Genomic DNA, 16,386 nt, shown 5'->3' with positions numbered 1-16,386 from the left:
TTAATGGAACTTTACTAATCATAAGTTCAGTAAGACTTACATCACCAGACGAGGCTCCTGGGTAAAGCAAATCCTCCTGCCACTCAACACTCTCCTTCACTGCCGCAGCTCACCCAACCCTACAAGTAATAGCAACGGATGCCGTCCCGGCTTGCCAGCCGACGTCTTCCAAGTACTTTCATTATGGCTGAAGAGGCAATTTCTCTCTTCCCGCTGACTGACGTTACCCTTGGTCACCGGCGCCAAGCAGTGGATCCCTATGCAGATGGCTGCACCGCTACCCGCAAGGGCGAGTGGGTGAAAGTGGCTCAGTAATCAGAGCCGGCGAATTGAGCCAATTGGTTCTGTTTTGCCTTTTCCTCTCTTCTTGGTTGGACCACTCGACTCTGCTTCTCCTCCTTTTCGTGTTGGGCTCTAATGCAATGCACAGCAGCCAAGCTCTCTCATCTTCTGCCATGTTAGTCCTGCTACCTTTGTGTGCTATTCAAGATGCGTGATCCTTTAATATTTGGAAGGAGCGAAATGGTTTTGACAGTGGTCGAAGTGGGCAGGAGCGGTTCGGAGCGGTGCTCCTCTACTTTTTTAAATTAAGTTTTACCATTCCTGTACTTACATTTTAAAATAAAACCATTCCTGAATGGTTTTGTTTCAAAATAAAAGTGTAGGAAGAAGTTGCAACTTGCACTGAACGTTCCCTTAAACAGCAGGCGTGTTTGTTTGGGGGTTTGTGATGCGCGTGGGAGTGGCGTGGTGATGGGCTTTGTGAAGAGAGAGGGCAGACCAGCAGGACACAGTTCTACTACTTCTTTTTTGTACACTTCGACCACTGGGTTTTGACCTTAAATTGTGTGAAATACTCAATGAAGTGAAAGCGTGTCTACAGAAGTACAGTTAAACAATATTTGTACTTATTTTTTTTAATCTATTTGATGGGTTTTCAGTCTTGGCAATTGTTTATTTGTGGGTAGATTTGTCTCTGGTCTTCACTTTCTGAAAATAATGTAGGGGGTCTTACTCCTGAATACGACATACCTTGCACCTCCAGTTTCTCCTTCCTAAGATGTCTGAAGGGCACCGGCTCCCAGATTTACCATCCAGCCGGTCATATCTCTATATCCTTCTCAGTGCACGGAGGAAACACACACTAACCTTCTGCGTGCTGATTGCCGTAGGATAAATCCTGACACTTCTCTTTTGCCGCAGTTTATAGCCTGGGGTCCTAGATATACATCTGCAGACTTGTTATTCTAGACAGGCATGTACTCTAGGCGAAATACAAATAAAAAACAGACACAATAGTAGCCACCACATGCTTTCACAGTTATGCACTTAGGCACCTTTATATTCATTCATCACAGAGAACATATAGACAATCAAACTACCTCATAATTAGTATACCAGTGAGCAGAGAAACATTGGTGGTGAACATGTATATTGAACACCTGAGAGAAACAGGTAAACACTTTGCATCAAATAAAAAGAAAATGAATATACTGTTGTTTGTGGATCAGCAGAGCACTTCAAACATACGTGATTTCCCTTTAACCTGAGACACCCTAGCTGGCACATTGGCTATGAAAGCAAATGCATTATAGACATAGCTGCAATTCTCCTTTGCTTCCCCCTGCCCTTAGCTAATGTTGGGTTAGTGGCACGACTAAGAGTTTGTGAGATTATGGAGATTTTGATTATGATCCCTTCTGATTAAAATAAGCCCCAGCTAGCACTTTGGTTCCCAGCTACTCTGATCAACTCTTTATATATCCCAGTAGGGCCTATCTTCATTAAGTGACCTCCACTCATCATAAAGAGGTCCCACCCCAGCATAATCACCCATAGTAGCTCCTTAATTGTAATACCTTCTACAAGTTTTACAAAATACCAATCCTATGCCTACAGAGAAGACACCCTGTGCTCCCTAATTGCAATACATTCTGCAAGCAATGCTAATACCCCCTCCGGTTCCTACAGAGGAGATGCCCTGGGTGTCTCCATAATAGGAATACCTTCTGCACTGATTGCTAGTAATCCTCCTGTATCTACAGAGGAAACATCCAGAATTGCTCCCTAATTGTAATACCTTCTGATGGCACTGCTAATATACCTCCTGTCCCTACAGAGGAAACACCCGGGTGGCTCCATAATACCATCTGCAGGCACTGCTAATACCCCTCCTGTATCTACAGAGGAAACACCCGGTGTGGCTGTCTAATTGTAATACCTTCTGCAAGCAATGTTAATACTTCTCCTGTACCTACAGAGAAGATACTCTGGGTGGCTCCATTAGTGTAATACCTTCTGCAGGCACTGCTAATACCCCTCCTGTAACTACAGAGGAAACATCCAGAATTGCTCCCTAATTGTAATACCTTCTGTAGGCACTGCTAATACACCTCCTGTGGCTACAGAGTAAACACCTGGGTGGCTCAATAATACCTTCTGCAGGCATTGTTAATACCCCTCATGTATCTACATAGGAAACACCCAGAGTGGCGACATCATTGTAATATCTTCTGCAAGCATTGCTAATACTGCTCCTGTATCTACAGAGGAAACACCCGGAGTGGCTGCCTAATTGTAATACCTTCTGCAAGCAATGTTAATATCACTTTTGTACCTACTGAGGAGACACCCTGGGTGGAGACATAATTGTAATACCTTTTGAAAGCATTGCTAATACCCCTCCTGTATCTACAGAAGAAACACCCGGAGTAGCTCCCTAATTGTAATACCTTCTGCACGTATTGCCAATATCCTTCCTGTCTCTATAGTGGAGACACCCAGAGTGGCTCCCTAATCGTAAGACCTTCTGCAAGCAATGTTAATATCGCTTTTGTACCTACTGAGGAGACACAGGGTGGCTCCATAATTGTAATACCTTCTGGAAGCATTGCTAATACCCCTCCTGTATCTACAGAAGAAACACCCAGAGTGGCTCCCTAATTGTAATACCTTTTGCAAGTATTGCCAATATCCTTCCTGTCTCTATAGTGGAGACACCCAGAGTGACTTCCTTATTGTAATATCTTCTGCAGGCACTGCTTATACCCCAAGCTCTTCCTAGAGAGGAGACCCCCTGGGTGGCTCCCTAATTATAATACCTTCTGCAAGTAATGTTAATACCTCTCATGTACCTACAGAGGAGACACCCTGGGTGGCTCCATAATTATAATACCTTCTGCAAGCAATGCTAGTACCCCAGCCCCCATGCCCACTATCTCTGGTGCCTAAATAGGAGACACCTAGAGTGGCTCCCTTATTGTAATTCCATCTGCAAGCATTACTAACACCCACCCGTGCCTACAGAGGAGACACCCGACATTGCTCCCTAAATGTAACACATTCTGCAAGCATTGCTAATACCCCACATGTGCCTGCAAAGGAGACTCCCAGAGTCGCTCCCTTATTGCAATACCTTCTGCAAGCATTGCTAATCCCCGCCATTGTGCCTAAAGAGGAGACACCACCGGGGGAGACTACCTAATTGTGATATCTACTGCAGGCATTGCTAATACCCCTCCTGTATCTACAGTGGAGACACTCTGGGAGGCTCCCTAATTATACTACCTTCTGCAAGCATTGCTAATTCCCCATCTGTGCCTACAGAGGAGACACCCAGGGTAGCTCCCTAATTAACACCTTCTGCAAGCATTGCTAATCCCCCCATGTGCCTACCGAGGAGACACCCCGGCAGCACCCTTATTATTACCTTCTGCAAGCATTGCTAATCCCCCCATGTGCCTAAAGAGGAGACACCCGGGTGGCTCCCTAATTGTGATATCTACTGAAATCATTGCTAATCCCCACCATGTGCCTACCAAGGAGATACCGGGGGTAGCTCCCTAATTATTACCTTCTATAAGCATTGCTAACTCCCGCCCCATGCCTACAGAGGAGACACCCCGGGCGGCTCCCTAATTGTGATAGATTCTCCAAGCATTGCTTATAACCCTCATGCGCCTACAAAGCAGACACCAAGAGTCACTCCCTTACTGCATTGCTAGCCCCCTCCCCCACCCATGTGGCTAAAGAGGTGGCACCCGGGTGGCTCCCTAATTGTGATACCTTCTGCAAACTTTGATAATCCCCCCCACCATGTGCCTAAAGAGGAAGCACCCAGGTAGCTCCCTAATTGTGATACCTTCTGCAAGCATTGCTAATCCCCCCCCCCATGTGCCTACCGAGGAGATACCCGGGGTGGCTGCCTAATTGTGATACCTTCTACAAGCATTGCTAACTCCCGCCCCATGTGCCTAAAGAGGAGATACCCCGGGTGGCTCCCTAATTGTAACAGATTATGCAAGCATTGCTAATAATGCTCATGTGCCTACAAAGGAGACACCCAGAATCGATCCTTACTGCAATACTTTCAGCAAGCATTGCTAATCCCTCCCCCCAACATGTGCCTAAAGAGGAGACACCCGGGGTGGCTCCCTAATTGTGATACCTTCTGCAAGCATTGCTAATCCCCCCATGTGCCTAAAGAGGAGACACCCGGGTGGCTCCCTAATTGCAATACCTTCTACAAGCACTGCTACTGCCCCATGTGTGTCTCACCTGAATGCACTCTTCCTCTTAAACTCACACCCTTTAGCTTAACCTCTCCCCCTAAATAGGGATCTTGCCCCATCTCCAAGGAACGCCATGTTCACACTTATGTTCCTTGTCTCCTCTGTGAGATCGAACACACATTCAGTTGGAACTTTTTCTCGGTCTGAAAAATATATCTCTGATTCCCACATTGCCTCTATCGTCCTGCTGACTTGGGATTTCAGGTTGTCTCCCCGGGTAGCGGAATGATTCTACCTTGTCAAGGTCCCTTAAAGAGGCAGCTCCATATTGTGATTGTGATTGTCAAGTGGCTAGACCCCTCTCCTGGCCAGGACATTGGTGGGGTTGGCCTAGGCAGTGGCACCCAGTCCTCTTCCCTACCCCAACCATCACTGTAAGTGACAGGTGAGGGACTCCAACAACAGTCACATGCATTCTATAAAGATTAATATTGGGCAAGTGGTTATTGATATAATATTGTAGTTTATCCTAATTTCCTCTCACCCTCCATTATCATTGAAATCTGTCCATAGCTAATGGGAATATAGAAGTGGGAATATAGAAGATTTAGGGGCTCCTTACTAGTTCCCCAGTATCCCGCCTGTAGTTCCGGCGAGATACCAGGGAACAGCTGTGCTGTCTGCGCCGCCCGATATCTCGGTGTTATTGAAATATTACGGGTGACGGAGACGCCGGAAATCCCTATTCCCATGGAGTCCCTAGGATGATGATGCAGCACTCACAAGCACTGGTGATACCGGTACCGGTGATTGGGGCAATTGTCTGCCGGTAGGGGCCTGATCTACCGGAAGGTCAGGCCTGCTGGTGGATCACAGCCCCTACCGGCAGACTTGGAGTTGGCCGGTCCACCTTATTTCCGGACTGGCAAACTCGTAATGAGGGTGTTAGACTTTCTTTACAACAATTCAGTTACCCAATATTACTCTGGGGCTTTCAGCCCATAAGCATATCAGATTATTGGAGCCACACCTTATATCCCTGCCACGTTCCTGACTGGTGTCCATTCTTGGCTTTGGGCAGGGCAAGGAGCCTCTTTGGGGCGCAGCTGTATAGGTGGCTGAGCTCGACCTTTCTACAGATGTGAACACAGCAGGTGGTCATTTCGCCCCTAGGCTTCATGTTCCCAGATATTTGTAATGCGCAGGAGCTCCAGAACTAGGAATAAATGCAGGGGTCAAAGTGTACAAACTAATTTGTGGAACTATTTTCCTCTCTGCCCTTCCTCCTTCCCCAAACCATCCCTCACCTTCCCTTCCCGAAATGTAATCCGATACCTGGGTTCTGCTTTTCCTCCACTGCAATCCCCAACACGGTGTTTTACACTGTACTATCAAGCCTGACCTAAACACAGGGAAGGGAAATGCATCTTTAATGTCCACCATTACTCTCTGTCATTGAACCCCAAAGCATGCACCTTTACGTACCCCCCCCCCTTTCTAATCACTTACCATCTCACTTCTTAGGGGCAATTCAGAGGACAGAGACACCCCTCCACCCACCCATTACCTGCACGCACAGCTGTGCATGCAGCAATTTCACATTAATTGTGCTTAAATGCAAAAAGGGAAGCTGTGAACTCTACTGGTGCTGGGCTAATTGGTGGCTCATGAATGGGCACTATGTCGCAAGCAGGCTACTGAAAAAAAGAAAAGCAGATGAGTGTCTACAAGATAGCTCCAGCGGGACACTGGAGCATACCTAGAAGGGCCCAGAATGGAATGTCCAGTAAGGCGGGGGGAGTACAAATCAAAAGTGTCATGTTTCTGCCATCAAGGAACGGTGCTCCCAGTGAAAAAACGTAAGTGAACCATAGGGATTTTCCCGAAGTAGAGGAACGTCAAACCCTCCAGTTCCCAACCACTTCGTCCTCAAAGTAAATGATACTTAACAGTGAGCAAAATGTCCTCACCTCCCTTTTTTCTTGTTTTGTTTCTGGTCTTGAGTTTACTCTTAGCTTCTGAACCCCTTTCCCTTCGTGCTCTCTGCCCTTTCCTTCAGTCCACGCAGGTCTCCTCTCCTGGTTTCTCTCCCTTTCCACCTTTGCTTGTTGCCATGGCTTCTGTTCGCCCTTCTACATGTCTGCCTACCCCCTTTAGTGATCACTCCCCCTCTTATACAGCCTTTCCTTCTCTGCCCCGCAATTTGCTTTGCACATCTTTCTGATTCCAGCCCATTCACCTCTCGCCTCTCCTTCGTGCTGCTTCTTTTCTACTTCCCGCCATCCTCTGCCACTGTTTTATCATCCTTCGTCTCCTCCTTACCTCTCCTCTGTCCGCCTGCCATTGCCCTCTCTCTTATGCATAGTTTCTCTCTTATTTCAACTTCACAGTTTCCACACTTAACACCTCCTTTCCATCTTTACCCCTGCTGTGCCCGCTTCTATTGCTCGCTCTTCCTGCCTTCTAATGCTTTCTGCACTCTAGTTTTTCTTCCCTATTTTATTCTGTCTCTGCTGCCTGCCCCCTCTAGTCTTTCCCTTCCTTTCCTGTCCCGCTCTTTCCTTCTTTTCCCCCTCTCCCGTCTCGCCGATTCGTGTCTGCCTCCCTTCTCTTTACCGTCGTCTTCCTCTCTTGCCATAGCGTGGTTCGCCCGCACCCCTCTTCCCAGCGCCAAGCCTTTCCTGCTAGCAAGCATGGCAGACGATGCGTCTTCATGGTCACGCCCCGCAGATGAAGAATGGCCGCTGCAGCCGGCAGGGCACTAATATCTGCTGGCTGCAGACTTTAGGAACTGTCCCTGGGTGCAGATATGCTTATGAAAGATGCCACGGCTGACCCAGCCCCCGCGCCTGCGCTCTTCCGGGATAGCGCAGCCGCTCGAACTGACTCTGCTTTCCCATAAAGGCTGAGCTTGGTTCCCGGGATGCAGTTTCATTCATAGCACAGGACAGGAGCGTGGCCCTTTGGGTCTCAGCACACAGCTCTTCTGTCAAAAGTTCAACAAGTGGTTTTATTGGAAAACAAAGCGAAGTACTCTGAAGCACAGACCATCGTTTGTCCTGTAAAGAATAACCCTGAAAATGAGGAGGCGGACACAATGGGCCTGATGCGCTGCAACATATGACATTCCTGTTTTCGTATTCACGTTAGTCCGATCAGTTGCACCCACTGTTTAATTTGCGCCCTCTTCCCCACTCTGCCAGTGCACCTCTAAGCAGGGCTGGGCTAGCAGCAGCAGTGCCCCGCAGTGAAACAAAAACGTGGAAACATAAATGTTATAACCCCACCCCCCCTTGTCAATGCCGACGAGGAGGGGGTGGGGGTATTGTTCTGTAACTCCCCGCTCCCTAGTGTTCTTAAGTGTGCCCCACCCCTGTGTTGGAAAGCCCAGGGCCAGCACAAGAGCGGGGCACATTTCATTTAAATGGGGCGCCTGCCGTGCCACCTCACAGAGCCCTTGAAAGACTCCCCCGAGCTAGCGTGGCAGGGGATGACGGTCGCCAGGGTGGCTGTGGCCTAAGGTTGGCCCTGCCTCTAAGTATACGAGCGACACCCTCTGCGTCTACCATCGCTGGGCACAACTATACGAATATCTGCTCAATTGAGCATATTCTTTCGCGGAATGATCTACCTGCCATAAAAGTGTGAACCCGAGTCCTTGGCCTTAGAATTCACTCCTTCTCCATTTATGAAGCCTTCACAGAGCTAACTCGTCTCCTGTTGGGGTCCTCCTGCCAACAGCAGGAGCAACCCTGCCTGCACAGCTCAGAAATTAAAATGCATTGATGTTATGGCATGGAATATTTAAACTCCGCTTTTCACCTCTGTAGTGTTATTTCGGTATCAGGTAATATTATCCCCATATATATGGTCGCCATAAATAATATCGCCGGGAAAAGGTTGTGGCGATATTATACGGGTGACCATATATATGGGGACAGTGGCAAAAAAAAAATATTAAAAAGAAAAAAAAAAGTAGGGGTTTTGCGGGGTTGCCACCCGCATGTTCCATGCAATAATGTCGCCACAAAAAACGGCCATTTTTCGGCGCTATTTTTGCATGGCGAGATTTTTGTGGCAACATTATTACATGGAACCGTTATTTCAGCACCTAAACCTTGTACGAAAGGTATAGTATTGTGATCTTCACCTAGGTGTCACCAGACCTGGGATCATATCATTACTGTGACCAATTAACTGCGACCACTGAAAATGTCGACCCTCATTACACCCCATACATACGTGGGGGCATGGGTATAGTATATAATGCATGTAGCAGAGGTTGCAGGAGGTCTCCCCCCGGGTATATATAGTGCAAAAAGGGGGTTGAAATATAAGAAAGTCGACACTTTCGGTGGTCGCATTTAATTGGCTGCATAGAGGAGAGCTGTGAGTAGGATGGCGATCAGCCAGCAGATGAACAAACACAGAAGGGCAAAGACACAGAGGTCATATGGTTGTGGTGATCGGTTTCTGTGTTTCTTAACTTTGTTTAGTTATCGGTAAGTGAACATTCCAGGAAGGCAAAGCCTGTTTTAAAACAAATGCTTTACAGTGATGGCACTATCCAGACCAGACCATGCATTGTGCTAGATGTAGTTGCTGTGTGGTTGTGCGATGGACTTGACATCTGCTCCGGCAGGCCCACATGAATAGATGAATGCGTACATGTTGTGGGTGAAGATTTCCGAATGCGGAATGGCGAGGGAAAATGGGGTCAATAAGTTTGGGGCACCAGCAGAGTTTCAACTGACACACTTTTGTGTACCTAATGTTCATATATAATCACACAGGTAGCATGATATTGGGAATGGTGAGACTTAGTGTATATTCGTATCTACTCAGTTCCTCATTCTTTGCAGCATTCATACATCATACTTGCCAGATAACCCGTCTCCTGGATCAACAAAATGCAAAGATGTGTTGTTCTATTCGTCTAGAATGGTGTGGGGGTGACCCGCTCCCAAAGCTTTTGCCTGATATCGGCAAAGCTTAAAAGTGTGGCTTTCATCGTGATGATGTACACGCATGCACCTGGATCCTGTGGCAAAATGCCTTGAAAAAGCACCTCGCCAGTGCCGGATTATCCATTAGGCCAAGTAGGCGCCGGCATATGGGCCCCACTCCTTGGGCCCTGAAGCAACGGATCAAAATATAGTGGTGCAGAAAATTAAAAACGTATTAGGAGATAATTTGCGAGGGAGGTCCCCAACATTTCACCTGCATAGGGTTCTCCACATGGTTTAATCTGGCACTGCTCCTCGATATGCCTTTTTAATTCTGTTGTTTGCTGGTTTTCCTCTGACACCCCTGCTTCAATGTTATTGGAAGGATACTAGGGGGCAAGACAATATGAGGCAGCTCCGCGGGAGTCATCAAACGGTCCTAAAAAGGCCCTATGAGTTCACGATGTGGCTGGAGTTGCTCCTTAATGTGTTGGTAACAATCAGATGCCGAGCAGAAGACAATAGCCTGAGTGCAAGACCTCGCCTAAGAAATCAGTTAAGGATCCTAATAAGACATATTAAAAAATGAAAACCATGTGCCGTGTCGTTGTGGCATGCAAATATGCCACACACATTTCTAAAATACCTTTAAAGATGGAAAACAACAAAACTGTATGCTATTTATACTATTTCATTTTGTAATGAAGTAGCATGGGTTAATTTTCCTTAGTGTATATTAAAGTGTATGTTCTGTTAACATAAATTAGAAATCATGTCACTTATTTTTATTAAATTATGTAACACTGTTGTGATATGGCCGTGTGAGATCCACAATCAGTCCAGTCATGAAAAAGGGTATTGATAGGCTCTATTCACAACACAAGAAAAGGGATCTCCTCCGTAGCTTCAGTACTCAAAGTTCATCAAAGTCTTTCCCACCAGGGGTGTTGACTTAAAAAAAGCTCTTCAACAGTTCCTAAGGGTTTTGGGGTAATGCACCAGCAATCAGTACCTTGAAACCTTGACTTCCACTACGGTAGTCTGTGTCGCCTCTCCTTATGCTGTTGTCAAGTCGCCACCTCCAGTCCTTGTAGCAGTCACTGTGTTTCGCCCACAAGGTGTAGCGGTTGCTTCCTGTCCACGGTCACAGAAATCAACTTCGGCCTCCTGGCCCCACTTTCCACAGAGAAAGCTTTGAGGGTCTTGCCACCCTTCCTCCGTGAGGTCCTGAGGTCTACCCTTTGGACCTGCAGTGCTGCACTTCGCATCATATGCTTGCCACCCCACCATGGACTCACCCCTCCAGATCGGTGCTTCATCTGTGCACCCTGCCTTTGGCTATGTGTGTCCTCTCGTGCCTTCCTCCTCTAAGTACTTCTATCCTTTCTGGTTTTTCTCCTACAGTGTCCCCGCTGCCTCTGGCTTTTTCTCTCTCACCGCCTGTTGTTCTCCTTCCAACTCTTGCTGCTCTCCTCCTTCAATAACCTGTTTTCCTTCTGCTGCTCACCTTCCACCACCTATGCTTCTCCTCCCAACCTCTGCTGTTATCATGCTTCCCCCGCTGTTATTTCCCTTTTTGCCCATCTCATCTCCACTACCCGTTCCCCTCATCCTATACCCCCCACTTCACAGCTCTCGCTCCCAATGCCAGCTCGTTCCAAATTCTGATTGTTTCTTGCTCAAAATGCCAAAACCTGGTCGTCCCTGAAATCCCTGGTCTTCACCTCCCATGGTGTCGGGTCCAGGGTTTCCAGGTGTGCCTCTATTATTGACTCTAATTTGCAATTGATTTGATGTGAGAAACTGTTGCAGCTGTTACCAGAGCTAGCACTAATAAAGTGCACTGAAGCTAGACTCCATCTATTACATATCTGTCTGCCATCTTGGGATTGAATCATGCAACTGCCTGCCTGCACATGCTTGAGCAGGCACTATCGAGGCACCAGAGCCGCAGCAGACTCACTCCACTAGGAAAGTGCTTATGAAGCATGGCCTTCCTGCAGAGGTGGATTGTCAATCTCATTTTCCTTCCTGCTGAACAAATTGTGCTGGACCGATATTTGTTCAGTGGCAAATGAGGGCTGTTGTTGCGGCCTGTCGACTGCTGAAAATAACAAAGGATGCACACTGTGTAGTTCATCTAATGAAGAATTTAGCCTCTGCTTGGGCTTTGTGTGCATCATTTTTACATTCTTGTGTATGCATTTTCTAGTTCTTATGAGGTATAATGTACATTTTATCTTGTTTTAAATGTGCAAACTTTTTACGGCATTGCCGAAATAAAAGAATTTTAACAGTAAAATTTGGCTGGCCACGAGCAGGAGCCTGGGTGTTTGGGGTTTTCTTGCTTGCGAGGTGGGGGCATGGCCCCCTGACCCCCTGGGTTGGCAAATCTTAGGTAATTCTGAAAAATAATTCCTTGGGAAATGTCTGTGTCCAGATGATGAACCCTTGCCTCCTGGAGGGGGAAAGGTGAGGGTGACCAGGAGATCCTCGCCACGCGACCCCTCTGCCCATCATCCACCTTCTTGTGGGGGCACTCTGCCCACTGAGTTACCCCAATGGAGGTGCTCGAAACAAGGCATGTAACTTTGCCACATTGTTCTGAAACAATATACATTTTTATCAAAATCGGTTGATTCCTGCGAAGCAAAATCACGTGATGCTGTGTCTTTAAATGAATGTGACTTGCGGACATCTGCTTTCAGACATGATTTGGAAAATGGTAATTGTTAAGAAAAAGATCAGCTCTTAAGAAGTGCATAGCTACTTTGGATCCAGTCTTTAAATGTGAATGACGACATTTTAGGTTTGACGATATTTGTGTATTTTTAATTTATCTTTGGTAAAACAATGTTTATATGTTTTTTTCTATTTAAACCAAAATATTCTATTTTTTTAGGTAGGTCGGGCTAGAGCATCAAAAAAGACTATCACCATCCCTAGTGCTTCCATTGAATTGCTGTCATTTCTGAAAAGTGCCCACTTGACTTCTGACTCTTTGGCCTGGATTACAACTCGCTGAAAGGCTATCACACGTGCTAATCTTTATGCAGCACAAGTGTTTAGCGCTCTCAATGATGTCCCTTCTCGTGCCCCTCTCTCCCCATTCAATAGGAATGTAACATCCTTCCATCATGCTAGAGATGACAGAGCTAAAAGCTCCTCCTCTGGTGATGTTGTGGAGACCATAGCACTGAACCCTGTTTTTCTTTCCACTTTTCAGGACACAGAGATCATCAACACTGCCATCCTCACTGGCAGAACGGTGGCCATCCCGGTCAAGGTAATCGCCATCGAGAGCACTGGCACAATCATGGACGTGTCTGCTGTGGTGGAGTGCAAGTCCACCAATGAAGACATTATCAAGGTGAATGCTGACGAGTCCACTGAGACATGTGTGGTCCTGAAATAATCTTTCTCTTTACATTGACTTTCTCTTTCTGGAGTGAATGGTTAACAGCCTGGAAGGGCTTTCCAGAACAAGCCCAACACTTTTTAGGTTCCTCGCTTTTTCATGGCATCATCTGCTGTTAGTGATCAATCAGAGATCTATACCTGAGTACTTCATTTTTCTTTTTTGTATTATGAAAATACTGTCAGATTTTTATATAACATTTCATGCCAGGTCTCACCCACTTCTAACCACAGTAATATTACATGTTATAAGTACGCAGTGAGGGTCAATGTCACAAGCAAGCTCATTGGCCCTCGCCGGGTCCTTACATCGCCGACAAGGCACTGTTCGCTGCTGCGGCCTCCAACGAATGGCCGCCATGGAAAGGGAGAAGGGACTATGTGTAGTCCCTACACCCGTTTCATGGCGCCCATTTTCTTTGTTTTCTTTTTTTCCTATTTTTTTGATGGCCGCCATTGAAAGGGACGGGTCAAGGGACTATGGGCCTCATCACGAGTTTGGCGGTAACCCTTAAATCCAGCAGTAGCGCTATTACTGCCGATTTTAAGGGTCTGCCAAATCAGGGCTTCGGCGGATTTCTCCCCAGCTCTGAGCTGGGGTAAATCCACCGAAAATTTGCCGGCGGGAAATTCCCGAATGGGCTCAATGGGGACTTCCAATACCGCCAAACCCGTGATCCGGCGCTAGTAGCGCCGGGGGGGGTTTGGCAGTAGTGCAGATAGCGCCAGCGCTATTAGCGCCGGCGTTACCGCCCAACTCATGATGAGGCCCTATGTATAGTCCCTTCTCCCATTCCATAAAAGGCATTTTATTTGTTTATTTTGAAAAAAATCTATTTTCAATGGTCACAATGGAAAGGGAGGACAGACTTTGTTTTCTGTTCCATGGCAGCCATGTTTTTTTTTTTGTTCTTGTTTGTTTCAGTTGCGAAACGCTGGAGCATCTCACAACTGAAAAAAGTTGCTCTTAATATCCTATTCTTATGGGCCGAAGTACTAATAGCAATGGGCTCCTCACAGGGGCGGTAATAAAACTTCTTGTAATGCCCTGTGGCCTGCGTTAAGGCCCTCACTTTGCTCAGGCCTGTAACTGGGGGCCCTGGAGCTTATTGCTCAATAATTACCCAATGTAATGGTCTTCATTTTATCAACCTCTGAATGATATAGGGCTGATTCATCCCTGCCAGGGGTTAAACCTGCGAATTACAGGCATGCCCCATGTTGGAGGCAAGCACATAGCATATACATTATTTTCAGGGGCACAGTCTGTCTCTTTGCATTACTATCACCTTCTCAGGTGCATGCACCAGTCCAGAAAGCCAAGCCTGAATGCTCACATATAGTCGCTCTCTCTCCCTCCACTCTTGCTCTGTCCCTTTAGAACTGGTTTGTTTCTCTAGTGTGTGTGTATGTACTGCTTCAACCTCTCTAACCTTCCCAATTCTTAGCGATTCTCCTGCAAGCATTCTTCAGTGGTTTCTCATCCCACCACCATTATTCGTACTCCTCCTCCCACCATACCCATTCAATATCCTATGCAGTTTCTGTACAATTCAGAATGTCTTCACATTCCTCTCTCTCTCTCTCTCTCTCTCTCTCTCTCTCTCTCTCTCTTTCTCTCTCTCTCTCTCTTTCTCTCTCTCTGTCTCTCTCTGTCTCTCTCTCTGTCTCACCCAAGTTGGCTCCTTCTGCTTACGTGTGTGACTCTCTTACCCTCTCTCCAACCCCCACTAACCTTCACAATCGTTTTTGATTGTAAGTCAACTCAACTCATTCTTACTTTATTTCTCTTCTCTGTAGTCCACCAATCCATCTTCTTGCCATCTATATTTAAAGTTCATAGTTCTCTTCTCCCTCTTTCTCTAGCTCTGCTCTTCGATAGCGCTTGAAAATGAAAAATTACAAGTACTCACCAATGTAGGTAGATATTATGGAAGGTTTGCATAGCGACGTCCACTTGTGTTCTGTAGGTGACATTGTAAGCTTTTAAACACAGTGAAAAGCTTTCGTAACATGTGTCATACTTGGACTCTCTTATATTGCACGGTAACAGATGATGTCTGCTACTGACTCCCTTATCACCCAGACACACCCTCAGGAGATCTCAAGGTATACTAGGAAGGTGAGTAGGCTGAGAACCTCAAACTTGCAGTGTAGAGGCGGAATGGCTGGGACACTTGGCTGCGCAGTGGAACACCAGCAGGGCTGGAAGAGAGGTGGAGAGGAATCAGTTCCAGATTTGCCCACAGCTCTCACCAGTGCCCAGGTGCCAACGCTTTCCCGCAGATCCTAAAACTTACAAAGTTGTAAGATCTAGCGGGTGGCCAACACTGGGAGGAGAACAATGGCAACAAGCAGACAGGGCTTGACAGGGAATGTGGCAACTTGGTGGTAAATAGCAGAAATTAGTCATGAAGCTGAGCAGGAATTATAAAAGCTTACGAGACACCTGTGACACATTATGTTCTTTAATGAAGGGTGTGTGAATGGGGCCAACTTTTGTAGAAAGAAGTTTGCACAGGTGTGCTATGTCATTTCGTGGTAGCTGGGCCTGATCAGAGAAATTTCAGACACTCCAACCAGCACTGAGAACTGTGGATAATCCAAGGATATTCCTGACAACACCATACATGATGGGAAGGAAAGAAACAACAACTTGCATGCAAAAGGATAATTTGCCTCATATATGTATATATATTAAAGGGACGTTTTGGTTACGTTGCACTAATAAAAACCTTTCCAATTCAGCGAAAAAATGTTATTAGAGGGACGTTATGGTTACGAGTAAAATCATAAAACCCAAGAAATTTGCGAGTTATGGTAAACTATGCAACCACAACTCGCGCCACCGCCACTCTTTGGAAAAAATAAAACACAAGACAGATTTGCACAATCATGCTTTGAGGTCCTTGCTGATGGTCGACACGCAGGGTTGCTGCAATCCCGTCTAGCACTTCGGGCTGTAGCCATGAGCATAATTTTTTATCCCATTCAAACCTATCACGATTTTGGAAAACTTTACCACATAGCCGGTCCGCATTGGCCATGCCCACGTTAAGCCCATTGCCGGCTCCTCGTGGTCATGGCCAGCGGTCAGATTGTCCTGAGCTAAGAATCTACAAGGGCAAGACGTTTGTCAGTCACTGACCTGACACCAATAGTGCATTTTGTTCATATAGGCAGGGCCCAAAAAATGCAGTAGGTTGATGCTGGTAGACGTACCCCAAGCCAGCCTGCACAAAGCGCTATGTGGGACAGTCTGAGGTGCCACCGTCTCCTTTCGATGCCTTAAAAATAGAACATATCTGGGGACATTTTGTATGAAATTGACTTTGATATTGTCTTTGATTAGTATAAAATAGTGATTTTTTTATTGTTGATTATAAAGGTTTTAGTTCATATAAATGATTAGGTCATATTATAAAGGATTAGTTCATACAATGGCTATTTTTTATTGTTGATTATAAAAGTTTATTGGAAAATCATTAGATACATTCAAATGCAGTTTCATG

The 16,386-nt window shown here is 46.3% G+C and overlaps 1 protein-coding gene across 1 annotated transcript in view; it reads left to right on the top strand.

Annotated features, from left to right (window-relative positions):
* Nucleotides 1-16,386, top strand: part of TMEM132E (transmembrane protein 132E) — a 1,510,109-nt gene that overhangs the window by 1,321,353 nt on the left and 172,370 nt on the right. Inside the window, exon 6 of the mRNA XM_069614886.1 lies at nt 12,684-12,827. Coding sequence (XP_069470987.1) covers nt 12,684-12,827 — 144 coding nt within the window. The remainder of the gene's footprint in view (nt 1-12,683; nt 12,828-16,386) is intronic.

Source organism: Ambystoma mexicanum, chromosome 9, assembly GCF_040938575.1.
Source record: "Ambystoma mexicanum isolate Mex_15411 chromosome 9, UKY_AmexF1_1, whole genome shotgun sequence".
NCBI lineage: Eukaryota > Metazoa > Chordata > Amphibia > Caudata > Ambystomatidae > Ambystoma > Ambystoma mexicanum.
This window is presented reverse-complemented; position numbering and strand designations above follow the sequence as displayed.